The sequence below is a fragment of the Calonectris borealis genome, chromosome 18, assembly GCF_964195595.1.
Source record: "Calonectris borealis chromosome 18, bCalBor7.hap1.2, whole genome shotgun sequence".
In the NCBI taxonomy this organism is placed as follows: Eukaryota; Metazoa; Chordata; class Aves; order Procellariiformes; family Procellariidae; genus Calonectris; species Calonectris borealis.
Window position 1 is genome coordinate 8,501,505 of NC_134329.1, and position 26,450 is coordinate 8,527,954.

At 43.1% G+C, this 26,450-nt stretch overlaps 1 protein-coding gene across 4 annotated transcripts in view; it reads left to right on the forward strand.

The window, feature by feature from the left end:
• KDM2B (lysine demethylase 2B) overlaps nucleotides 1-26,450 on the forward strand; it is a 128,369-nt gene that overhangs the window by 30,814 nt on the left and 71,105 nt on the right. For 2 of the 4 annotated variants that reach the window (XM_075167717.1, XM_075167718.1), the window contains 4 exons: nucleotides 6,680-6,858; nucleotides 9,759-9,865; nucleotides 19,765-19,858; nucleotides 20,773-20,926. In XM_075167717.1, the coding sequence (XP_075023818.1) occupies nucleotides 6,680-6,858; nucleotides 9,759-9,865; nucleotides 19,765-19,858; nucleotides 20,773-20,926 (534 nt within the window). Of the gene's footprint in view, nucleotides 1-6,679; nucleotides 6,859-9,758; nucleotides 9,866-16,362; nucleotides 16,451-19,764; nucleotides 19,859-20,772; nucleotides 20,927-26,450 lie in introns of those variants that run through there. The other 2 variants (XM_075167719.1, XM_075167720.1) reach the window with 1 other exon arrangement.

The window sequence follows — 26,450 nt, forward strand, 5'->3', positions numbered from 1 at the left end:
TCAAAAGATTGTATTTCCATGATGTCAAAACATGAAAGTGAAATTGAACTGATGTGTTGATGTGGTCACAGTCATCTCAAAGCCTCTGTCTACAAGTGGATTTAAAAATGAGTTGTCCACGTGAGAAAATTAACCAGAATAGCTATTTTAGAATAACTCCCTGTAGTCACACTGTTTTTCTGCAATAAGCATCTTCTCCTTTAGCTCATCCAAACTAGAAAGAAGCAGTCTTATTCTGGAGGAATAGCACCCAAAATCCTAAATATTTCATGGTACTTGTTATGCTTTAGTGTAATAATTTACCTTAGTCCAAAATGACCTTCAAGTGTAGCTATGCCTTTACCTAAAATATATATATCAATATCAGCATGTTCTGGAAGTCTGATGTAATCACAGCTATATACATCTCAAGATGTCCTCATTAAAGCGTGGATACTAGATGTGTGGTGTTGTTGCCAACCCTTTGACGGGACACTTTTAAATACCAGTCTAGACCAAAGGAGAGCTGCAGGATTGCTGATACAATTCACACATTAACTGGTAACATGAATGGTAGTTGAAGGTGGTCTTCCATTTCCTAATTGCCAAGTATCAGGAAATCAAGGCTATAATGTTTCTCATTATGGGCTGATGATGAGATTTCAGGAGGCAGAAAAGGCGCTCTAAGGGAAGAGCAGTCTTTCCCTCCCAGTTCTGGCTGTTCCACCCCTGCTTGTGCCGTGCTGGCTCTCGATCCTGAGGTCCTTCTCCTGGTCCAGCTTTGGTGCATATCTAACCCCTCAGTGAGCTGATCCAGTTCACACTGTCAGCAGAAAACTAGAAAACCAGAAAAAGGAAAATATTTTCTTGATACCTTAGTAATCTCCACTTGCTTGCCCTAAAGTCAGAGTGCCAGGGTCAAAGTGAGAGAAGGTCAGGGCTGCACAGCCAGGACAGGGGAGGTGAGACCTTCGAGGAGCAGGGAGCTTTTGAACCATCTCAGCCATCTCCCAAAACCTCTCCCTGATGGAGAGGCGTGCTCCATCGCTCCGAGCTGGATGCTGAGTTGCGGGCTGGGCTTTGGCACGTGTTGCCAGATGCCCCAGGCACAGCTACGCTCTTCTTCCCACCATTAATATTACTGGTGGAGCACATCACAAAAAGTATAGCTTGGAATTTACAATGTAAATAAGGCCATAAAAAAGTAAATTGTCCTTTCTCTGTTGGGAGAAAGGTGTGGTTCTGCGTCAGAAGCAGCTTTCCTAAAAATAAAAGGAGAATAGATTCTCTGATCCAATCAATGCTCCTTTGTGCTTGTGTTTTGGAAAATAATGAACTCTGCTATTGCCAGATTAACGAAAATAACTTAACGAAACTTAACTTAACGAAATAATTTAATTTCTGTAGCATTCTTAGTATGCAAAGATACTCTTGATAGTGTAGAATACAATGATACTATAAAATGCTATTAACATGAAATTATTTAATTTTTATAACATTTTTCCTATATTTTGTCTGTTAGTATGTTTCATGTTGAGACATTTTTGGAAACAATCAATGGTCTTAAAATAGATTTGATAGATAAATAAAAACATAAGATTTTCAACAAAATTGTATCCCTTCCCACTTACCTTAGAACTTGTATTATTTTCCTTTCTGTAATTGTTGTTTGTGTGCTAGCTCTGTCTTTTCAGCTACCTGGAGTATGCTTATACTATAGGTCAATGCATTTGGATACTGTATAAAAATTAAAAGTAAAATGTTTCTTTGGATATGGATTTTTTTTTCCATGTGGTTTTCACTGGCTGAAGTTTCAAAGAATCACTGAAAATTACAGTTTATGTTTTGGGTAGGTGTAAGGATACTAATTGATTCTACATAATGCAGCTAAAACACATTATTTGCCCTGAGCCTTTTTCTTTAGGCTAGTCCTGTAGCATTAACGCTTAAAACTTTTTGCTGGTTTAAGCTCTTCCTGTGGACATGCTCTAAATACCTTACCTTTTGTTGCGTGAAAAAAACTAATAACACAGGTTATTGCAATTTGGCAGTTTTATACCAAATGATAAAGCTGCAGACACCGAAGAGGGGAAGGAGGGGGAAGGTACATGTCAGGCACTCGTAGCTTTACACCTCCATAAGAAGGAAATGATTTAACCCCACTGAAAAAGCTCCTGCTCTGCAGCCAGTGTGGCACGTGCTGGGAAGCTGGGGGGGGCAGATACCTGGGCGAGGGGCTGTGAAGAGGAAAGGCAGAGAGCTGCATGGCTTGGGATACTTGTTTCATGGTGGACCAGGCTGTGCTGGGGAGAATGCTGGGTGAGAAAACTGACTGGGAGGCGTGCGGGAGAGACGTGTGCGAGTGTCCGAGCTGGACTCTTAATTCCCTTTGTTCCTCTGGGCCCTCTGGTGGATCTGGGAGCGATGGTACCCGTACGTGTCTCAACTTCAGTTGTTCTTACCCTGGGTCTGAAATGCGGGGAATGTCATTAATAGCTCCGCCTGAGCAAGGACTTTCTGCTCTGATTCACATCCCTCCCAGTTAGTGTGGGATATCATAATAGTCTCCTGTGGGTAGCAGAAGAATACGTGCTTTCCAGCTCCGGGAGCTCCAGAGGGATTAACGGGGATGCAAGTCAAAGCCTCAGTCTTTAGGTACAATTAACCCGCTAGTGAAGCTAGCAGATTTCCTGAGGCTCTGCCAAAAATCCTGCTTTACAAACCAAGGATTTTTTTCCCAGTAAGAATCGTAAAGATTAGAAAGGACCAGCAGGCCTGTCCCTTGGCATTTGAGGTCGGTTTCTGGTTGTAGACACCATATCGTACCTTGGGCACAGATGTTACTTCAATCACAAAGGGTTAAAATAATTCCCCAAGCTAGCTTTATCCTCTTAATGGACAGGCTTGATAATCATTCTTACAGAAAGGACATTTCGTCTTTCCTCTGCGGTGGGAGAGTTGCACCTTTTCCTGCTGGTGGTGTGCTGGGGAAGAGACAGCAGCCTAGAAAACACTGGTGTAATTTTCACCTCTGATTCACACCTCCTGTGCATTTCTTGTATTCTGCTGCGTGGTTCATGTTTGCTTTGCTTATGGACCACTCCTTGCTTCCACTGCTCCTAATATCAATGCTAAATCCCTGTCAGGGGAGAGGATGGGCTATTTTGAAGACTGGAGTCGTAGCCTGGATAATGCAAGTCTGAAGCTGTTTCAGGTCAAGGCAGGGGAAGGCAGTACTTCACCTTTTTAGAAATGGGAAACGGCAACTGTTGAACCCCAGAGGAAATTATTATAGAATTTCCCATTCACTGTTCCCTCTCTGGCAAATGGTTACATATTCTATACGCAGAGCAAAGTGTGGGTGCAAGTTCTGCAGGGGAGATCGATGAGAGCTTTGCTGAATGACTTCGGAGCTGGAGCCCATCACTCCTGAAGTCTCTCTCTGGGTTGGACTTGGTGAAGCTCTGATTTGTGAAAGCGTTTGCTGATGCAGGGAAGGTGCTGTGTAACCTGCATTCATGAAGTGCAGTTTTCTTTCTGACTAGAGGACAAGGTTTACCTCCTGTTACTCTCAAAATATTTTTGCCGAGAAGCCCAGAACAGAGAGGACCAAATCTCCGTACCAAACCAACTTGTACAGGGTGGGCAGTGGGAGGCAGGGACTCTGCACAAGTAATTTTTCCTCCAGGTGTTTGTTTCTATGTAAAAAAATAATGATACTGCAGCATATAGTACTGTTGTAGGATTTAATCTGTTAAAACCTTTACAGCACCTTGGTCACTAGGCCTCTACATAAAGGGAACAGATATTATATATGCTATTGAACCCCTTAATTTTACTGTGGATTTTACTAATATGTGGGCTAGAGTAACTTGGGGTTTTTTTAAGGTTTCAAATGAAGCATAGTTCTAAAGTAGCCCTTCCTGATTGATTTGATTTTCCAGCTTACATCTCTGCAACTGATTCTTCCCTCTGCTTGCTTTTGTCTGTTCCTCTCATCAAAGATGGCGCTAGCTTGTTTCTTAGTTACTGTTTTTGTGATCCTTTGGGGATTCACTTGTGCTTGATGAGTAAGCAGCAGTAGAGGAGGAAGACGTTTCTTCTTTAGGCTGTAAAATCCCCTCCAGTGAACCCTAGCATCACCACTTTGCCTCTGAGTCACATCTGCTGCAGGAGAGGAAACAACGCCTCTTAATCCCACACCGTCCAGGCGTTCTCCAGTCAAGAGTTATATTGGAAAAGAATCCTGGGAAGCCAAGGATGAGGTGGGGCATGGTGCACTGAAGCTTCCCATGCCAGCAGTAAGAGCTGCTCTTTGCCAGCGAGGCATCCAGGTATATGTTAATCCATGCGCAGCGAGTGATGAGCTGAAGTGAGAAATATGGTCCATACGAGGGAAGAGGCTGCCAGGATCCCCGCTGAGATCCTGCTGGGACTCGGTGTGCTGCATCGGGCTTGACTGAGTGGGGTCCCTTCTTAGAGTGGCAGCGTGGCAAGAGGGAATCTAGGAAATGGTTAACAGGAATGGTACATGAAGTAAAATGCATGTTGGAGATGTTCAGAAATCCAGCCTGACCTGAGATCTCTCAGCCTGTCACTGCTTTCTGGAGCCTCTATGTGCTTCTTTACCTGTCTCCCTTTCTGGATGATATTTTTTAACCTTCTCCTACGGGCAGGAAATAGAAGAAAGAGCTGAATCTTTTCAGGAAAGAAGAGATAAAGTTGGCAGTAAGCCAGAACTGCTAGGAAGTGGGCAGTGAGCACGAGGCTGTTAACCTGTAATTATATGTCTCAAGTTTTGTGAGCGGTACTCCAGGAATCATTATGTATGGGCTTATTTGACAGTACTGTGGTTTAAGAGAAAAACATCCCCTCTTTAATTTGGAAGTCAAGAGACTATCAATTCAATCTTAGCTCTTCTGCCGGTAATTGATAATCGTGTACATTTAACAAACCTGCTATTGAACTGGGCCTCATATTTTTAATTCATCAGGTAACTGCTGATTTTTCTTTCAGAAAGGATAATCGAGAGGCTGTACAAGGTCGCTTCCAGCAAAGCTGAGATCAAACCTAGACTATAACATGGCAGATGCCAGACTCTGCCACGCAGTCCTTCAAATACAATTTTTCAGTATCTGTGTACTTAACCTCTCTGGGCTGGAGCCACTGCTTTAATTCCCAGGCACTGGAAGCCAGAAACCAGGCTGGCTTTATTCAGGGGCTGTTTAACAGGACTTCACCCCAGTTGCTAGCCTATTGAGTTGAAAAGAGACTATTCCCCCTAGACAGTAAAGTTAACAATTAAAAAAACAACAACAAAAAACCCCAACCCAAAAATAGATTTTATGTATGTTGTTTCAAACATGCAAATACCAAATGTAAGGACTCTCGTGCTTTTCACACATAACTAAACTTTCTCCCCATCCTGCCTCAAGGTGGCAACACTATGTACAGTCCCGAGCTCAGACTAAGGATGAAATCCTGTTCACCGGCCTTGTAGTGAAGAGTTTGACTGACGGGCCAGTGGGACTATTCCAGATTTACACTGTATAAATTTTTCTTTTTGATTACAAAGCTTTATGGTCTTGGGTTCCTTTCCAGAATCATTATCACATCTGTCACTGTCATTGCTATCAGTGGCTAAGGATGTTTTTAATGGAGTGATGCAATCCAAACTATCATTCTTGCTGAAATACTGCTCCCAAGCACACAATAGGCCAGGTGCTGTAATTATTAATAGTTCCCTCTGATGGCATATATCGGCCCTCCATTTTGTTTTAATGCAATTTATTTTGAGTTATTTCTTCAGCAGTGAAAATGGTTTTGATTTTTTTGAAGCGTTGTGAGTTTGTTTGCTGGAATCCTTCTCTCCTGGAAATGAGGCATGTCTCTCATGGGCTCCCATTCGCTCACACACAAATGAACTGCTAATTAGGATGATGAAATTGCTGGGAGAGGTGAAACCTTCCAGTTGGCCAAAGAGAAGATTGTGGATTAATCTGTGTAAAGCTGAAGGCTCGACTAAAACTGCTGTTCAACATTCTGGTGCTAATGAGACTTGTATGTCTGCCACTCGAGAAGCTGAAAGTATGTCCTGTAGTTTTTGTTGAGAGATCCAAAGTGGGGACTCACTCTTCTATGGCATTTAGTGCTTTCATCTCCACTGACGATGGAATTGAGAACGCTCAGCAATCTGTATAAGGTGTCCAGCAGTTTATAGCATCCGGTGATGCAAGGCAGTTTGCTCTTTATGGATAATTTTTGTAGATGAGTAAAAGCATCTTGAGAGGCATATGGATGTTTAGAAAATTGCAGAGTATGATTTGGAGAGCTGTGTGTCTTGCATGCCCCCTGCTACCATATTATCTCGCTTCTTCATAGCTTTTAATGTACTTCTGCTCATGTCAATTCATGTAAAGGAGGAAACTCTCCATCTCTCTGAAGCAGAGTGACACCAATTTACTTGTTCATGTCATACTGGGCACAAAGTCCACTTCCAAGACAGTTCCCTGCTCACTGTTGGAGCTGCTCAGGACCCGTGGAGGGACTGATGCTGGTCTCTCATCCTCTAATAACAGTTTCCCTGCAGTCGTTGAGAATGTATACATATATATAATAATATATATGTGATTTTTTTTATATATACGTATATAAATAAAGCAAAGGTAAATGTTTTGAGAGTATTTCTGTGTGTTTGCAGGAAGCCGACGGATAGTGGACGTGATGGATGTGAACACGCAGAAAGGTGTTGAAATGAGCATGTCTCAATTTGTGAGATACTATGAAACACCAGAGGCCCAGCGTGAAAAACTCTACAATGTCATCAGCCTGGAGTTCAGTCACACAAAGCTGGAGAACATTGTCAAGCGCCCCAATGTGGTAAGGGATCCTGTGGTGATGGTGTTTATTTTCAGCTTCTTCCCAGTCATCGGTTGCTTTGTAAGAAATAAAACGTAGAGTTTAAACAAGGTGATGTGACGTACCTGTAACTCCTGTTCATTTAGCTGGTCTCCTTGACAGTGGAACTTAATTTACAGGAATTAGGTACCTGATGAGCTCTTAATCATGCGATTTGCACAGATACCCAGTTCCTCTCAAGGTATTTAGGGGAAATTCCATCCAAAATTAAATACCTGTCTATTGTTTTTCCTCCTCTAAGGAGGCGGAAATTTAAAGCTATTATCAGGAGGCTTAAATTCCTTATGTATGAACCCTCCTATTAATTAAAAAATATTCAGGAGGCTCCAAAGCAAAAAAGTTGGCAACGCATGTATTAAATGTAGAAATTTCTACATAATTAAATCAGCATAATTACTGCGTTGTCAGAATTGGCAGTGTCAGAGGAAGGGGGTAGATTTGTACATATTTTTTAAAGGTAGAGGGCTCTTGTGATTTTGTTTCCCAATGGAGTCACCGGCAGTGAAACCGTGACCTTGTTAATAAAGATTATTTCATTTATCACTAAAATGTGGCCGTGTGTGGGTGAGGGTTAGAGCATCAATTCAGTAATACACAGGGATGGAGGAAATGGCACTAGAGATTTCAGAGTGTCTCCTCCAGGCACTCGGCAGAGACTTTGGGCATCGGTCCTGGTTGATCAGGGAACAACGGGACTTCTCAAAGCAGAACACGTGTGCTGCTTGTTACCTCTGTATCTGCTCGTGGCACTGGATGCTCAAGGCACTGCTGAGTGTGAAACTATAGCTCTATGATGTTTTGTTTTCAGACACTTTTCTCCTTCTCATTTCTACATCCCATTCTAGTTATACCAGTAGGTTTTTTGCTGGGAACGTCTCTTGCCTGTGTAGGCAACGTAAACACCACACTTATGCCTGAACTGGTCAAAAATAGATGGCAGGTCTAATTGCTGATTTGTAGAAGTAATTCTTAAGTAGGCTTTTATGTTCTGTTATGCACGTATCACAAATTGAATATTAAGCACATATTTAGAAGTTTGTGCAGGTTTTTGCTGTCATTCAAACACTAGCAGGCAGTTTGGAAATGCTCTGGAGAGTTTCTGGTGTTCAGTTGATCCCTGTTTTCCCAAGCACATCATGCTTGGTGAGCTTTTAAAACATCTGTGCAAATTTCCTGGGTGCTCAGGACTGAAAAATGCAATTAGGTACCTGTTACCACATGTAAATGAATACTTCATATCTGTTTAATATGGCCTGAGTGCTCAGTCATTTGTAAAACCAGGGATATTTAGATCTCACTGAAAGAGAGATTTGCATTACCATTAGGTACTTGGGAATAGAAGAGAAGGTGGTGGGGGCTCAGAGAAAGTCCAGTACATAAAGTCAGTTACTAGTTGAATACTCTAAGTGGATCCCTTGAATTCTGCAGAGCGCTCTGAGCCCATGTAAGGCAGAAATACTTGATTCATGTTCCCTGTTGTGTAAAGACTGTGGGTAGCAGTATCAGGATGTGGGAATTATTTCAGAATCAGGGCAGTAACCATCAATTTTGTTTTCACATACAACTGTGATATTCATGGAATTGGTACTATTTCTACTGGCTGCATTATCTCCCTTTGCCTCTTCTCAAAGTAGTGTGTGTTATGAACAGTACCTGGTACAGATGGAGAAATAGATAGAGGTCAGCCCCAGTCTGCAAGAATTTCATGTGCTAATTGCCCTATTATGAAAATCCTCTGGGGATACGAACAGTTGTGTTGACTCATACGAGTAACATTCTTGGGTGGGCCTTTAAAAAGATTTAGCAGTCAGGAGGCTAAGTGGGGTGCTAACCATGACTGAATTGGACTTCTCCGTTCTTGCTGCACGCAGACAGAGGACAGCTTTGTCACCAACGCCTGGGATAGGTCTTGCACTCCTTATTGATCCATAAATGGAGGTTCATTCACCCATCACGATTTTTTGAGCTGGGTCGGGATGTACAGCCACACTGTGGCCAAACGCAGCACTACAGCCTGCCTTGTTGGACTTCCCAGGTTGACTGGTGTTTTCCCCTGTTTTGAAACCCGGCACATGTGATCCCCTTGCATAACCAGAAGGGAGTGTTCTGGATATCTAGCACAGGCTAGATCATCATAAAACAGAGCAAAGAATGAGTCACAGGTTTGTCCTTGCTGCGGCTGTGATGGACAGATTGCAGTTCGTGCTCTGGCACCCAGCGCAGGAGCTGTGTTTCAATGTCCCCGAACAATCTTCAGTTTTTATCTCTTCCTCACCTTGCTGGCAGTATGTTTCCTGTTGCTCAGCTTTCGCTATTTTCTCCTGCACACACTTCCTAAAAGTTTGGCTTTTGGACAAGAAGTTTGGTGAATTTATACCCAAGTAGAACGATGAAGGAAATGCACAGTAAGCGATAATGTAATTACTCAAATCAGAATTTGGCCAGAACAATGGTGTTAATGTTCCTTGAAATGTGAGTTATTGAAATAGTATAATCTCTTTTATGTTTGTATTTTAATGTTCATAAATGCAATTTCTAGGCTATTGGCCACAAAAATGCATTTGAAGACAGACAGCAGGTGATGCTGCAAGAGAAGGTGCTCACAGGTGCCCATAGGTCAGAATCTGCACCTGGTTAAATTGATTGCAAAGCTCTCCTTACTCTGGGTTGCAAAGGGCTGAGTTGTGGTGAAGTGCTGCACCTTAACAAGTTGGGTCCATAGGACTTTTGCTGAACAGCAAGGTTCTTGCTGTCTGTGAGCATCTGCTGGTCTGCTGCTGTCATTGTTAGAGTTTTAGCCAACAGGAATATATCCTACCATGTGTTCAGTAACTAACAGTTGATTTTGGTGGGGTTTTCAGGTGGACTTAGTCGACTGGGTGGATAATATGTGGCCGCAGCATTTGAAGGAGAGACAGACGGATGCTACCAATGCTATTTCAGAGATGAAATACCCCAAAGTGAAAAAGTAAGTTTGTTTAAGTCTTTAAAAAGCTCTGCTCTTGACCTCCTTGATTAATTCCTTTTGAACTCCAAGGCTGGTAGGAGAGGAAATAATGATTTATTTATGTTTTAGTGAGCAGGAAGGGGGGTTGGTGTGGCTGACCTGCTTGAGCTGTGTAATACCTACTCATGGACTGTACCAGCTTTTAAGGAGAATGACTTTGTATTTGAGAACTTTATGGATACTTCATGTTCTTAAAGCCTGTGGTAACAGTCTTTAAGAGAGGAACATTCTGTTCTAAATACTAATATTTAGGAGTTCTCAACACATTTTATTCTAAATATTTTTAATTGAGAAATAATCTACAGTTTGCTGAATACAATCTTTAATCAAATCCCTTTGAAAAGTGTATTTTTATTTTTTGGTTTTGAGCAACTCTGTTTTGAAAATGGCAGACTGACATTAAATAGTAAATTCTCCAAAAGTGCTACCCAAAGAAATCACTTCCCAGCATACAGATATGTCATACAGTTCACACAGTATGGTCAAGGTGCTTCTGTAGCCTGCGTTCAGATCCTTTCCAGGTTCTAAACTAACGGCTGAAAAGTTACTAGATGAGAGATGTTTTGTGAAATGAACTTGAAGTCCATTTTTAATAGATGCGTGTCTCCCCAAAAACTCTGTCGCTGCCCTTCATGCCAGTTCACTTTTCTGTTGACTTTTTCGACAGCATGATCAAATATTGGACTGACTACAAGCTGCGTTTTCTTGTTTCAGTGGACCCACTCAGGGCAGGGTTGAGACAACATGAGCATTTTGTCCTGCTTCTGCCTATCTCGGCTCTAGTTTTTGGGCAAGTTGTGACAGTATAACCTCACCTCCCTGTTTCTTCTGTTTGAATGTCTTCCTTGAAACTGTTTTTATATGATGATTGGAAAAAGAAACTACTTTGGGGGCCTGAAAATGTGCACTGTGAGTTTCGTAGGAATTAGTACAACTGAGATAGGGGTTACTGTTAATGATATAATAGCTATTGACCTGTATGGCTGATGAACACCGTCTAATCGTGGAAGCCCTTTGCTGCTGTGTCTGTTTTAGAGGCATTTTCTATTGGCCAGACCTAATGCTGGCGGCATCCCAGGCTCTGCTGTTGAACTGACCTCTAGCGTTTTGCAAATTGCTTAGAACTGTTTCCAAACTGTAATGTCTAAAATAGATTGGTACTAACATATACAAAGGAGTGTGCAGTCAGAAAGTGATATGCAGCATTTACTCTCATTCTGTAAAAATAAACATTTTGGAAGGTAAAGGTCTCCATAATAGAAGAGCCTCTGTGGCAGGCCTCAGGGGGAAGCCTGGTCCTACGATATGCTCAGCACCATTGATTTCAGCGGAAGCTAAAGATAGTGTATTGTTCTGAAGAGAGTAAGCTGCTTGTTAGGGTAAGTAGGCATGGATAGGAGTGCCGAATTTCACATACGCATTTGGAAATGTCCTAAGTGACTTGCCTAAGGTCACACAATAAGCCAGTGGCAAGAGCAGAAAATAGAACCCAGGCAACTTGCTTCCCAAGTGGTTAGTCTACTAAATAACATTATTTATAATCTGCTAGAGCTAAGAAACTGAATCCTGATTCAGGGCTTCAGGATTCGTGGATTGTACAAGGTAAGAAGAAACGATCTCTTTCTCAGAGCAGGCAGACTCCAGATGCTGAAAAAAATGTAGCAAGTAAACAAAACAGGACAGAGATGGTTTAAAGGATAAGGTAGCAACATGACTAACAGAATTTAGCAGAAAAAGTAGAGTATATTCTTGCAGTTCACTACTTGCATCATGAAATGCCAGATGGTAGGTTTCAAAGAGGGATTTTAGAGAAGTACCAATTCAACAGATTTTGACATGGAGCTTTTCCCATGTGTGGGGGATGGCCTGATAGAAAGGAAGGAGATGCCTGATGAAGAAGCAGACACAGAGCCATTGAGGTTGCTGTCACTGGCAAAGTGGAGGTGGAGGTTGACAGCATGATAAGCTAGTAGATGTGATAGGTAGAGGGGAAGCTAAACAGTGAAAGACTGTAAGTGCTTGAAATGTGACAATAGACTTTTATGTGGGGAAAAGGAGTTACCATGCACGGGAGTTAAAGGCAAGGGTGATGCAGCTGGAGTGATGAGGATGTTGCTAGTGAGCATCATCTAGCATAAAGTCTAGAGAAAGCTGATTTACAGCACTGTTGGCGCAAAACCCAAACAAAGATAAAAGCAATAACAAACATTGATAGTCTAGGAGAACAAGAGAAGTTGCACTGGATCAAGACAAAGATCCGTGGCGCTCAGTAACCTGTCTGCTGTTGGCTGCTGTCATAGATGCCCTGGGAGGAGTGTAAGAACAGTGTGAGCATAAAATGATGCCACCCCTTAAAATTATCTTCTGAACTTCCACTGTCTGCAGTTCAGGCAGGGGCTATCCTGAGGTGGAAGTGGTTTCTGTGTGCTTCGTGACTCTGAAGAGATTTCTCTTCCATGAACTTGTCCAGTTTAAATATGAACTCCTCAAGAGATTAGCTTTCTCAATCTTTGGAAATTCAGATTGACCCTTTCCTGTATAGATACTAGTCCCAGCTATTGCTGGGAGTGCCCAGAGGGTATAAGCCCTTATTTAAAGAGATCGTGTTCAATTGTGGAGCTAAATGTCAGTGCTGTCACTTGTTTCATGCTGCCCATTCTTTTATGCGAATCGCCAACATTCATATGCTTTATTAATGACTGTTGTTGCTCAGAAATGGGATTGTTTCATTTCATTCTTGTTCTTAACATTCTCATAATACTAAGAGTTTGCAGTATGCGATACCCACCATTAACGTGTTCCCTACAAACAAAAAGCACTCCAGCGAAAGCCTTGCGGTTTTGCAGACACAGATGGCATTACCAGACACAAATGTCTGTCTTGGCTCCTGCACGTCAAGTTCCGTGCTGGGAGTGAAGTTAGAGAACGCTCCATCTGCTGCGCTGCTTCGGTTACCAGGAGCACTACGCGCGCTGGAGATCGCCCTGGCTTTCACTTGGACTTGCACCGTTAACTTTTTTAAAAAATTCTGGGTAATGAGGTTATTTTTCTGTCTGTAAGTAAATGACTACTTACCTAATAGGAGTCCTAGAGGACTGAATTAAGTGGGGAAATGGTTTATGTCAAAAATACGTAAGACTTTCCAAGTACTACCTCTTAAGCAGTAAGACAACATGAGAAATTAAGGGGATGGCTAGCTGAGATAGTAGCGTGACAGACGTCGAACTGATATAAGTTGGCGTTGCCCCTGAAAAAACAGTCCCATGCCCACGTTGTCCCATCCTCATTGCTAGAACACGCCATTGTGCAGCTGCAGAATAAACTGGACTGGGGACTGGTCTGGCTGAAAACTGACTCGGAAATAAAGAAGAAAAATTGGTTACTTTTCAGGCCATCCAAACGACCACATGGCTGCATAAATGTTTGTGCCAACCGAAGGGCAGTGCAGAAGTGTGAAAAAAGCATAGCAGCGGGATCATCGACAAACCCCTTCTGCAGTTCACGCAAGGTGCAGGGCCACGAGGCGCCGGGTGAGCAGAGCAAGCAGCTCGTCGCTACCGAGGAAGCCTGCTCCTGCCTCCCCTCTTTCACATCCCTGGGTGCAAGTTCCTGCGAAAAGCCTCACAAACGTGGGAGCCTGATTGAGGGAGGGCAGCGTGCTGTGTAACCAGGAGCAGGAGGAAAAGGCAGTGCTGTTTTAACATCAGATCAGCTTTTCAGGGCAGAAACTTGTTGTATCACCTCAGATGTCTGTGGTACTGCAAATCCTAAGGGTAGGAAACTGTGACAAAAGGAAACTTGAATTGGGCTCAGAACTGCTTCCTTTTGTCATGATGCACCGTAACCATTTTCAGGTAGCTCAAAACAAGCTCAGATTTACTTCTCTGTTTAAATTCAACCAGGACTGAAGCAATCTGGATACTGCTGAGCCTGAACCAAACCAAAAAATGTACTAATTTGATTTCTCGTTTATCAAAACAGATAGCCCTGCTGAAATTATTATCCTCTCTGTTTATTAGGTTTTGTGTTCGTAGCTTTGCAAGACTATTTGCAAAGCAGTGGCAGTGAAATAGCAAGTGTGCCAGGACATGATGGCTATAGAAATAGTAACAGGCACTTCTAACAACTTGATAAAGTTTGTGCTATGGAACAAATGAAGATGAAAGCCTCAGTCACTACAACACTCCTTTTGCCTTCAAAATTCTTCCTATTACTTGAAATATCTAAGCACTGCTATAATAGGTCTTTATATCACTGTTATTCTTCAGTTAAAGATGGGGTATCTTGTATGAAATGTCTACCTGTTCACAAAAGGATGCTGCTCTGTTACCATGTACTCAGTCAGCCCTGTTTTCCCTCTCCTAGGCTGTTATTCAGCCATCCATTCCTTTCTATTCATTCCTTTACTAAGTAGGGATGGATTTAAACAGATGTTAAAATGCTCTGCTGAGCTGTGGTCTAATTAGAAGCTGAGGGTGTGCCTCTGGAGACAAGAGATTGCCCTTTGAATTGAGCAAGCTCGCAGGTCCCGCAACGCAACCTGGCGCTGTTTTATGCATGTGAGATGCTCGTATGCACTTTGTATGTCATTTGTGAATTGCTTTTGATACAAAACCGCTCTATAAATATAATTAAATACAAGAAAATTAGACCAATAAGCGCAAGATATCATTAAAACTTTCCAAGCTAGCAAAGTAAATAAAATTTCATGTCTTCAAGTCAGTGCGTTAGTCTCAAATCGTCCTTTGTGTAGAGCTTGGAGGACTTGCGGCATCACGCGTGTAACTGAAATAAGCACCGGCGTTTAAAATGGTTTGTGGTGAGCCTGGAGCTGAACAGTCATGTCACAAGGATGGAGAAATGAGTCGTGTTCTCACCGATACCAAAATGCTGTTCCAGGGGCAGACGGGCCCGGCTCGCTGTGAATTGACAGCTTGGTTCATTTCCTTGCGGCAGCGGGCACCTTCTCAGAAATACAAGCTTCCAATTAAAAAAAAAAAAAGGCCTCTTCATTCTTACAGTTCAAAGGTAGCCTTCCCAGCGCTTAGCTGAACACCGCAGCAACGAGGTTTGCAGGCAGCCTGAGATGGTAGCTGGGTGCTGTTCTGCTGATCCTCTACGTGGGCTGTTCATGCCAAAATCTGATGGCGGGAAGGTAAATAATTTTTCCTCGCAAGTCCCCATTTGTGGCAGTGGCACACTCGGGTGCGAACCCACCCCGCGCACACCGGAGCTCGGTGTTTCACCTCGGATGGGACCGGGGCAAGGCTGGGACAAGGAAAGTGTTGCCGCTTACTTTGGTCCCAGCGTGATCTGCGAACGCAGTTTGCGGTTGCTTCCCAAAATCTCTGGTGCAGACTGAGGTGCATCCCAGAAAATAGGCTTTCTCTTATCGCGGGTGTTGTTTCTTGTGAGACTGACTCAGATCGTAACCCCTCAGGGCAAGAACCGGGTCTTTCATGTGCGTTTGAAGCGCCTGGTGCGCGCACCGTGTTTAACGATTAGTTACTATTCGGTCTGGATGGGTGGTGGTTTGCTTTTACTTCAGCCTGCAAGAGCTGAACTGTCTTTTACTGGAAGCGCTGGCTGCCGCAGCCGGGCTGCCCCGCTCCCGAGGCGGGGAACGGGGCCCGGTGCGTTTGTGCCTGCGGGGGGCTGGTGGCGGAGGCTGCTCCCCGGCAGGGCCGCGGGCACGCATCCCACCCCGGCCCGGGCTCCGCAGGGCCCCTCGATGGGCAGAGCCGGCCCCGGCGGCCGGAGGTAGGTGCTGCGGGGGCCCTCCCTGAGGAGAAGCCCAGGCTCTTCCCTGAGGAGGGGAGCCGGGGCCCTCCCCGCGGAGAAGCCCTTGGGCCTTCCCTGCAGGGGAGAGGCCGGTCCCTCCCTGCGGGGAGCCCCGCGGCGGGGGTCCGCTGGCTGCGGGGGTGGGGCGGCAGACGGGCCGGGCGGGCTGGCCCCGTGTCTCCCGGGTGACAATGGCTTCTTTTGTCTTGCGGCGTAATTTGTGGCTTTCAGTTACAGGGCCCCAGTGTGGGAGTGTTGCTCAGTGCGGGTCAGGCCGTTAGCGTGAGGAGTCGCCCAAAGGTAGCTATTGTTTCCTGCTGTCTCCCTTCCAGCTCCCGCTTCCAGATGCTGTGAGGCGAGGCCTGGGAGAAGGGGACCCCGGGGTGCCGGGATGCCGCCGGGGAGCGCCGCAGCCTGCCTCGTCCGACGCCTGGGAGCACCTCTCCCGCCCGGGGGAGAGGAGCGAGCGAACGCAGGGAGCAGGGCCTGCTCCTTTTCCGCGGTTTGGCACTTGTAGTTGGCTCATGGGTTTGTGGTATTCGGTTTCAGGCTTAGGGATTTCAACCAGCCGGCGCTGCTCCTGGGAGGAAGGAAGAGTGAGCTATACTTTTCTCATTGGCCCGAACAAAAAACAGAAGCCTCTGCTGGGGTTTGGGAGTGGTTTATGGGCTGAGCTCAGTGGCAGGGGAGCCCTTGCAATGCCAGAGGGAATAGAGCCGTATGGTGCGCTGTACCTATTGCGAGAGAAAAGGAGCTAAGCTCAGGGTAATGCTGCCTCTGCCTGTGCTCGCGCGTCTCCCCCGAGTTCATGTGCATGTACGTTGCGCCGCTGCGTTCCCTTCCCTGTCTGCGTGTGCCTGCGCCTGTGTGCGTTCGCATCCCGGCGTGTCTGTCGCTGTCTTTGTTTCTCTGTTTGCTTGCGGGTTTGTAGCTATGCGTGGCGAGTGCATTGTGGGTTTGCCTGGGAGTGTGGTATCTGCGCTGGCGTACGGAGCGGTGGCTCTGTGTTGTTTCTGTGTTCCCAGCTCTCTGTGTTTGCTTAGTGGTTTAGCTTCGTTTGTATCATTTCCCTCTCTTTTTTGGGGATCTCTGTGTTTGTTCTTCCCTGTGAGTTTTGCAGATTACTCCATATTTCTTCGCATCATTTCTCTAACAAATTTCCCCACGTTTTTGGGGGGAAAGTTCCCTTCCCCCCACACCACAAATCTTTCCTCCAAAATAACAATACATTAACCTGAACAATTTCAGGCTTGTGGAGAGCATAAAACAAACTCTTCAGTGGGGAAAGGAAGCTCCCCCACAACAGATTACAAGCAGCTGCATGTTTTAAAACCCTAACTGAGGCTGTGCAGGGAGATAAAGTGGAGTATGCAGGGATTGGATGTGGTAGCAGTTGTGAAAAAAAAATTAAAGTTGGGGCATCTTTTGCGTCGCCTGTTTTTTCAGGGTGTAACTCTGGTCAGATTGTCTCCCCAGGTCCTACTTGGGATTGTGTTCCTGTAACCCACTTTACCTGCTCTGGCCCAGAGCACTGAAGGCAGAGAGCTGCGACCAGAGCACGCAGTGGGATGCAGTTTCTAGATTTCTTTCAACATGGATGCTGTGTTATGGCTTTTTTTTCCTCTTTTCTTTTCTTTTTTTTTTTTGTTTTGTTTTGTTATGGAAAAACCTGAAAAGTTGAGTTGTTCCCCAAATTAGCAGCTGTTAGTGATGAGAAGCTGCTTGCTGAGGTTGGAGCCGAGCGGTGTATAAGATTAGCTGTGGCATGGAGCTGTGCTGGGACCATGTGACTGCGGTGTACATTGGAAGAGGAAGCTGTAGAGGTCAATGCAAAGGCATTGTGCCAGACTCTGGCAACAAGGGAGATTGCTATATGGCGGAAGATCGCTTTTTCAGCCTCCTGAGCCTTTCGGTAGCTCTTTGGCTTGGACAAAAGCAGCCCTGTAAGATTAACAGCAGAAATTAAATATGGAATGGCTTGTTTGTGGATGGAAAGAAAATCTGTTTTTTTTCCAAATGCTGTGTAGGTTTTTATTAATCACCATATGTGACTCCTTCACTAAAACCACCTTTATTGGAATGGAAATTGTTATGTTTAGAGGAGTTTCAAGAAAACAGAGGGAAAATGGGGAAAAACAAGGGGGGGGGGAAGGGTTGCGTGTTCACAGTTATAGCTGCCTTGGTGTTTTCTCACAAAACTAAATTTTAAGCACTTTGATTTGACAGAGAATTCAATCCTGTTATTTCCTCTCTGAACACAAACAGATCGACAGCTTCAAGTTTAGATTGTTGACTACTGAGGAATAAATAAAACCGACTAATGCTTAGGCCATTTATGCTTTCAGAATATCTTAATATGAACGGGTAATTGTTGGTAGGTAGCACGGTCTTAGAAAATTCTTGTTAGTGTGATATATCTTACATCTGACCTTTTGGAAACTGAAAATAATTGATTCCATAAGGATTTGAATTTTTTAGTTTAAAACAACATGAACCTTTAATACTCAACCCTGTCCACAAACTGAGAATTTCCATGTTGTTTTTTTGTTACATGAGCAATTATTCAATCTGTGACTCTTTGCAGTTTGGCTGGAAGAAAGGCAACTTCCTTTCTGGGCTTCTTTTATTGTTTTTAAATTCTATCTGACTTGTAATCAACAACATCTTGGTAGGGAAAACATAAAAGGAGAAATTAAAAAAAAATGTATTTGGGAGGGAAGGACTCATATTTTGAAATGGAGCATATTGAGAGTCTAGACAGCTTCTTGGCTAGCTGTGATTTTTGAAGCATCTGAAATACCCCAGGGGCAGAAAAAGCTCTCTTCCTGCTTCTGAAGGATTAAAAAAAAAAAAATTCCAGAGCGGGCAAGAGGAGAGATGTGTAATTGCACAAGGAGAGGTTTTAATTGTGAGATGAAGGCGCAGGACCTTTTTTGAAGCCCACAAATTGACTGCCTTCATGACAGCATTGCGTATCATTCTGTCAACTCCGGCTCGGGATGTGGTTGCTAGGCAGCGGGCTCTTATGTACCTATAGTCTCTCTGATTTGCCAGCCTTCTGCAGACACATGGTAAGGTCCTTTCCAGCCTATCATCTAGAGGGACTTTTGCACGCCGTCTGCATACTGCTGAGATTCTCTCTACCTGAATGTGATGAGAAAAAGACACAGTTAAATGAAACCTTTTTTCTTTTTTTTTACAAATCCTATTCTGGTACTGTTTCCATAACTCCCCCCCTCCCCCCCAAAAAAAAAAAAAAAAAAAAAGCCATGAAACGGAGACCGGAACAAGGAAAAGAGGTTAGTGGGTTAAGTGGTGTGTGTTTCCTGCGTTTGCAAAGGTGCCTATAGTGAGAAGGGCGGCTGTAATTCGGCCATTAGTTACAGATGGTGGCTGGAGGCTTGAGATTCATGCAGCGAGATGAGAGCTCTTGTATCTCTTTCCAGTGATGCTGACTTTAAACTGCTTTGAAAACCTGAATCAAGACGGCATTAAAAAATAGTGGATTTGATACTTAGCGATGCTGCCAGCTGGTTCCTTTATGTATTTTGATGCAGAAATGCCTAGAAATGTGAACAAAAAGGAGTTAATTTGCCAAATGAGGTTTCTGTCCCCCAATCCTTGCAAAAATGGCATTAGTGGCAAGTAGGTAAAGAACATTAAGGAGGATTTATAAGCAAATTAGATTTTTCAAAACTTTGCTCTTTGAAGCAATTTGTGTACAACTTTCGGAGAAGGTTATGTCTCTCAAGCAGTGAAGGGAGAGCATTAAACAGATCACCCCGGGGACTAGCGGTGGCATCAGAAATATTTCTGAACAGCATAACTTTTAATGTTTTTCCATTCCTTAACTCTGAAAGCTTTTGTTCCAGTTGTATGAATAGCAAACTCAATCTTGGAGATACACATTTTTCAGCAGAAACCTAGTTATAGTTACTTCATTAGACAAACCCCAGTACTATAAATGCAGAAACTTAATTGGTGGAAACAGTATCGCACATGCAGTTAACCTCTGCAAATTAAGACGTGAAAAATACTGTTTCAGACCGATTCATTTTTGTTCTTCACTCTGCTTACAGGTACTGTTTGATGAGTGTGAAAGGATGCTTCACTGATTTTCATATTGATTTTGGTGGCACTTCAGTGTGGTATCACGTTTTCCGTGGGGGGAAGGTAGGTGAATGTTGTTGTCTGATATTTGTTTGTATTTCTCCGTGCCTCTTAGGGAGGGGAGGGGTTTCTTCCTTCTGTTTTTCTTTATTTTTTCCTCTTTTTGGGGGGGGGCTGGTCAGTGATCAGTCTATTTCAGCTAGCTTTGTTAATGTACATGGAGTTTGCTGAACTAGAAGGACACCATTCACATTCATGAAGCAAAGGAGTTGATTTATTTGAAATAGCAAATGTTTTACTTGGTGGTGGTAGTGCTTTTAGGCTTGTTATTGCTGCATGGTTTAGAAGTGTCGTGCAGTGAGTACATGCCTGTGTGTACCCTTGTTGGGTCAGAGTGCCCTCACAAGTCTCCTTCTGTAGCTAGAGCTTCTGCTTCCTTTTAGAATTTCCATGTTCTTTTAGTGTGCACATGCACACTATGCCTGAACTGAAATATTACAGGGTACAGCAGCGTTAAAATATACAGCATATATGGTTACATTCACATCTTTGCTGTTTTAGGTTGCTTTTCCCAATTCTAGTATAGACAGCGTATGGTGGGAACTGAAATACATACAGCAGATTGAACATCTCTGCGGTACAGATACTGTTCATCTATATAGTCCAATGAAGTTGCACTATACCAACATATTGTTTTGAACTGAAAGTAAACTGTGCAGGCATCTTCTGAGTAAGATGTTTCATGGAAGAGAGATGACAACTGACAGTTACCGTGCCACTTCCAGCACATGGACTAATTGCTGCTGCTGTCTGCTGTGTACCTCTCTGTACAACACCTGGAAAACATGTGTTTTATGCAGAAAGCAGGCTTGGTGTTCCACATTCATTTGTCTAACACATGATAACCTTGTTGGAGTTTCTCAGCTATTTATTTTTGTTGACTGTTGGTAACAGTTAAATCTTTGTTTTATTTTTAGATCTTCTGGCTGATTCCGCCTACTCTGCAGAATCTAGAACTTTATGAAGAATGGGTTCTCTCAGGAAAGCAAAGTGATATCTTTCTGGGAGACAGGGTGGAACGATGCCAAAGAATTGAGCTGAAACAAGGCTATACGTTCTTCATTCCTTCAGGTATCACTTGTTAACTAACTGTTTCTGGAAGCGTTGGAATTGTGTTTGACTAACAGTTCTCTGTGAAACAGTCCTTCACATCTAAACCCGGTATTGACCTCTTTATTTGCTGTGGCAAAATAAAGGCTAGGGACTGAATGCATTTAATTTTCCAGAAATTGTCCCATCCAGACTGATGAAAAATGTACTGTGAGGAAGTGTGTGCAGTGATCACTTGTGCTGTACTGGGGAAAAGGAGAGGGGACTTGGGCCTCTGATGCTGTCAGCCCACTACTTCTCGTCAGAGTCATACTGACTTTTGCTATTGTTAGCTTTCTTGGAAAAATACTTTTCTGTTTTTGTGATCTCTTCTAGCAGGTTTCACCTGCAGTTCAGTAACCTACTTCTTTGCCTCTGTCTCTAGCCAGAGGTGGGTCTCGATTCCCTGACGGAGCTCAGTGGAGATTCCAGTACATGGAAGAGCAGGTGCTGTGCTCCCTCAGGGTTGCTTCTTGAGGAAACAACTTCATTTTGTTGTCATAACTCTTCAGAACTTCTGCTGATGGAGACTGTGCTCAATCTGGACATCTTCCAGTAGCCCAGCCACACTTAATTTTTACACTACTGCCCACCTCAGTAGCTGCGTTGCATGATTCAGGCTCTTCTTGCAAAGCAAGAAGAACAGTTGCTGCTTTGAAGGCTTGTGACTTTCAGCCCTTTCTGCTCCTGCCTAAATTGGATTAAGGATCGTGCAGTCTGTAACACTTCTCATTTAAGATGATATCAGGCTTTGCTTTCTTTGAGTATTATGGGATCGTAAGTTGGTTTATAATGGTGTAACACATTGCCTCTCTCTAGTGGATCTTACCAGGGAAATAAATATAGGTAGCCTTTCTTCATGACAGAAAGACAGGTTGGTAGTTCTCCAGCTCTAGAATTACTCTGTGGAGATAGGATTATTATTTTTTTAATCCTGGAGACGGAGAGAATGCAGGTCATGCGAAGACAGCGACAATGTTCTTGCCAACTAGGGAGTGTTGTTAGTATCAGTTGAAGGCCACAAATTTGCACATTTGTAAGTATTTGGTAAGAATCAGCCTGGGAGGTGACAGGCAAAATGACTTTGAGGGTGGAGGAGTTAATCCGTTAAAGGAATTAGGTCTTCACTTGAAACAGGTCAGAATGTGCTGTTACTGTTTGAACTGGGTGTTTGAGTGTGCCTGTGCTGTTTGCTTAGATCCCGTTACTGCATCTTCGTATTTATCTTCATTCCCCTGTGAACAGCCTCCTACGAATAAGACTTTCTGTATGTTAGTTTAGTCATGCTCAGCAGTTGGATTACAGCAAGTTGTGGGAGCTTGTACAGGACACAACTGTAATATGGTGGCTGAAGTGAAGTGATTCCAAATGTGGTTTTTTGACTGTAGTTTCTGTTTTCTTAGGAAAACCCAAAGTACAGAAATGCTAATACCTCAGACATTTTAGGCTCCATGCCATATTTGAAAGGCATATATGAATAATTTCTTCATAAGCACCTCATGGATTCAGGCATTTTTGCTTTGCTGTATTTTGTTCAGAAAACTTACTTGCAAATCTCTTATTTCTGTGAAAGGGCATTATTTCTGTTTGTTTTAAGAGTATGGAAATGCCTAATTAAAGGCTGTTCCAGGTCAGCAAATTGAGCATAGCTGTGTAAAACAGGTCAATTCCTATGACCTCTTTGCTCTTGTTTGTGTGAGTATCGCATTAGTTAATGTTTGAATGTGTTTCGTATGTACTTTGTAAGTGTTCATAGTGTTCAGGTTCTGATAATGGGGGCCTTGTAAAACCAGTGTGTCCCATACGTTCGATTGAGGGATAATAGCTAGTGCTCAGCTGGCCTGTGAATGGAGAACATTTCAGGTAATTTTCCATAAAATATCCTGCTCTGCTCCTGTTTTCAGGTCATTTTTGGGGGTGGTCCTAGAAATGCTATTATACCGTAGCAGTGTAAAGATGAAGTAGATAGAGAATACTGTAAAAAGACACACGAGGGAGTGAGATCATAGGCTTGTGGGAGATGGAAGGTTTCTCTGAGAATTTAGGATCAGCAGTAGATCCAGTAAATCCCTGAAACTGCAAACCACTTGGACAAGAATGGGAATTATTCTTACAGAAGGTATAATTATAGTGCTCACCAGGGCCTCAGGGTATTTTCCTCTCCATCACTGCCATCATCCTTTCAGGATTAAGTTTAAACCAGTTAATTTCTACCTGTGCTTCTAACCCTGCAAAGCACTGAGAGGCACAATCGCAGCTGTGGTATCAAGGAGAAATTGAGCAAAGTATTGTCAGCATAGTGAGTCGTTATGGGCCAAGGTGCGTCTTGCTGCATTTTAGGAGTCCCTCCTAAGTATGGGGTGGGGAGAAGTAAGCTGGGATTCTGAGGGATGCTGTGTCTGGGGCCTTGCGTAGGAGCCAAGCTGTACTCCTGGTGGCCCCATAGGACTTCTCCAAACAAGCGACGCACCGTTACAAGTTCTCACCTCCCACTTTACCGGTTCCCACTGATGAGTCAAGGATGATCAACTCTGGTAAAGTCTGTGGTAAAGTGATAAAATCAACTAGGAACCTGGCCTTTTCCTTTAATATAATTGTCTAAACTGATGTCAGCCTAAGTGTTGATTGAAATGTACCACATTGTGCCATGCTGAGGTTTATGGCCAGTTGTAGATTCAATATGTTAAAGCAGCTGAAGGTTCAAGAGAGGATGAAGTTATAGTCACTACCAGTGTCAGCAAATGATTATTTTTTTCTGTAGAAATCTGACTATTGTTTTCCCAGGATGGGAGAGAACTTGTCCTTATGCAGGAAGACATTAGTAAAGAATGCTACGGCCTTAGGGTGTTTGCACTGTCTGTGTTACCATGAGCAATGTTTAATCTTTCATATGGTTAAATGTTCAACACAGATGAAATTTGGTCAAGGTAACACATCTTACTCTGGTATAGTGGACAGTGGATGCTGCGTATCTGACCCACCTGCCAAATCGAAGCGAAATTCTTTATAGAGTGTGCTTCTCTTTTCAGATATAAACTGTTGATGATCTGGAAGAGGAAGAGCATAATTTCAGCACTCAATTATTGTCTCAGTAGGGAAACAACAAAACTTTATCAGTCACAATCAAATCTAGAGCTTGTCCAGTATTATTTGCACTGTACTTCTGTACTGTGTGTGTCCCCAGTAGTGACTTGCAGGGAGGATCTGTGGAGTGTTTGGAGTCCATTGTGGTGGTGTAACGGAGAAGTAGTTTAGATATCTCTCATCACTGTGCTAGGGACACACAGAACCAGTGTTTGGGCAGCATCCCTCAGATTTCTACAACTCGGGATTACTGTAGGCGCATGTTCCTGGCTTGTATGCAGCCGCTTGTTTTTCTGTTACGTCCTGATTGCTCCCCTACAGCCTGTTTGAAATACTGCTCACTAAGTTAATGCCAGTGTGTTACCCAGTTTTTTAATATCTTTAGTGCTTCTCCTTTTACTTTAAGTATTTTTCTCCTCTTACATCACTACATAACTTCGCTGGAACCTTTTCTCTTTCCTCCTCTTGCCCTTCACCTGCCACTCCAAGTCTTTATGCTCTGTTAACCATCTTTTACTTCTATCCTTGCACTTGTTTTTTCTAGTGGCGCATTATGCATTGAATTCCTTTCCATCTCAATTCTCTGAACACCATGTTAGTTTCTCTCGTGTACTCCTAAACGTCACTGTTGTTACCTAAACCCAAGCTCAAAACTAAGCATACGCAAAATGAAAAATTCATCCTTTTTCAATCCACTTGCTCTTTTGAGTCTTTTAGTCTTGCTGAATATGTCATTTTGATTCTAAGTGATGGAGCTCTGACATGGATATTGTCCTTCTCCTTCTTCCCTGTTGTGCTCTACAAACAAGATCTCTCAGTAGTTTGAAATATGTTAAGCTTGTTTGCTTTTTTCCTCAATTTCCTGACAGACCTCTTGTGCAAAAAAAAAGACCTTTTCTTTCATGCGTGTGTATATATGCTTGGTGCAGACACTTGCATTGAAATTCAAGAGAGTTTGCACATTCAAAATTGGGACATACAAAAGCAGGCGAACTAGTAGTCTCTTGTGGAAAATTTGTCTTACGGTATTTGTCTCTGTTGTTAATATTGAGTATAATCATTATGCATCTTGAAAAGGTGAACTTGAGCCAGTTCTGGATTGTTACTGATAACGTAATCTGCCAGAACGTGGATAAACTTGGATTTTCTTCTCTTTTTGTGAAGACGAGTTTCACTGACCTCCAAGGAAGTTGCCACATATACTGTGGATACAGTTTGATTCCAGGGTTTGCAGTGTGATTGGTCTAAGAAAGTTTGCAAACATACTGGTTTTGGTTCCTTTGGGAGGAGATGGCTAATACTACCAAGGATTACTCTAATGATTCTCTGTTTCTTATAGTCTTTTTCTGAGCCTCTACTGCTGGTCAGAGGCAGTAGACTCATGAGCAGGTATGCTTTTGGGTTGACTCTGCATGGGTGTTCTTACTGTACGCTTTCCAAATACGTAGCTTTAATGAGAGTACGTTGAAGAGATGAGATGTTGTGATGTGTGTGAACTGGTATTTTAGAGAGCTATGTTTGTGGAGGGGCACAAATCCTCAAGTACCACCACCATTTTTGGTGACTTTTGTCTATTCGTTAAATCTGACAGTAATGGTCACAGTAGTAGACCACTACATGGTCCATAAAATAATGGTCCAAGAAGTCCCTGTGCATTTTTTATTTCTGAAAATTGAATAATGGACTGCCATTAGATATTGTAGAAGGCTCTTGCAGTGCTGATTTGTTAGACATTCCTATGATCAAAATCCAGACAGGGTAACTTACTGTCAACTGGACATGGTGTTCCTTTCTGGTTCCTCTTCAAACATCTCACTAGTGTTGCTGCGTGCTATTTTATAACAGTTGTGTTTCACCTCAGAGTTGGCAGTGTTCCACTGAGGAGTAAGCTGTTTGTTTTACTTTATTTTTCTTATGTTCTTTATAATGCACTTTGGGGCCTTTGACATGGAAACATGCTGTTATAATCTCTCTTAATTTCTTGAGAGCTGAAGAATGAGCCACAGTCTAACAAAATATTCTTGTTGGTCTGTGGTGATTATTATGGTAACATGAGAGTGCTCCAAAGTTCTTGTTTCCAGTCAAATGCAGAAATAATGACTTTTCTCAGATGAATGTTTTTGGGAAGGAAAGCGGACAGAAAGAGATGTTCTGTGCTAGACTCTAGGCAGCTATTTGCAAGGATTTGAAATGCTTCAAATACTGTATCAGTGGTTATCAGTAGGATTCTGCCTATTACAAATGTGCGGTCTTAGATCACCTCTGCTATGCCAGTCAGTATTTTATTAATTATTACAGAATGGGGCCAGAAGGTAGCATATAGCCCTTATATCAAGGAGAATGAGAGCCTATTAAAATCTGACTGGTAAATTTTTTGCAGGGACTTGTGCTAGGGCTGCATAGCTCCTGGCTATTTTGGGTT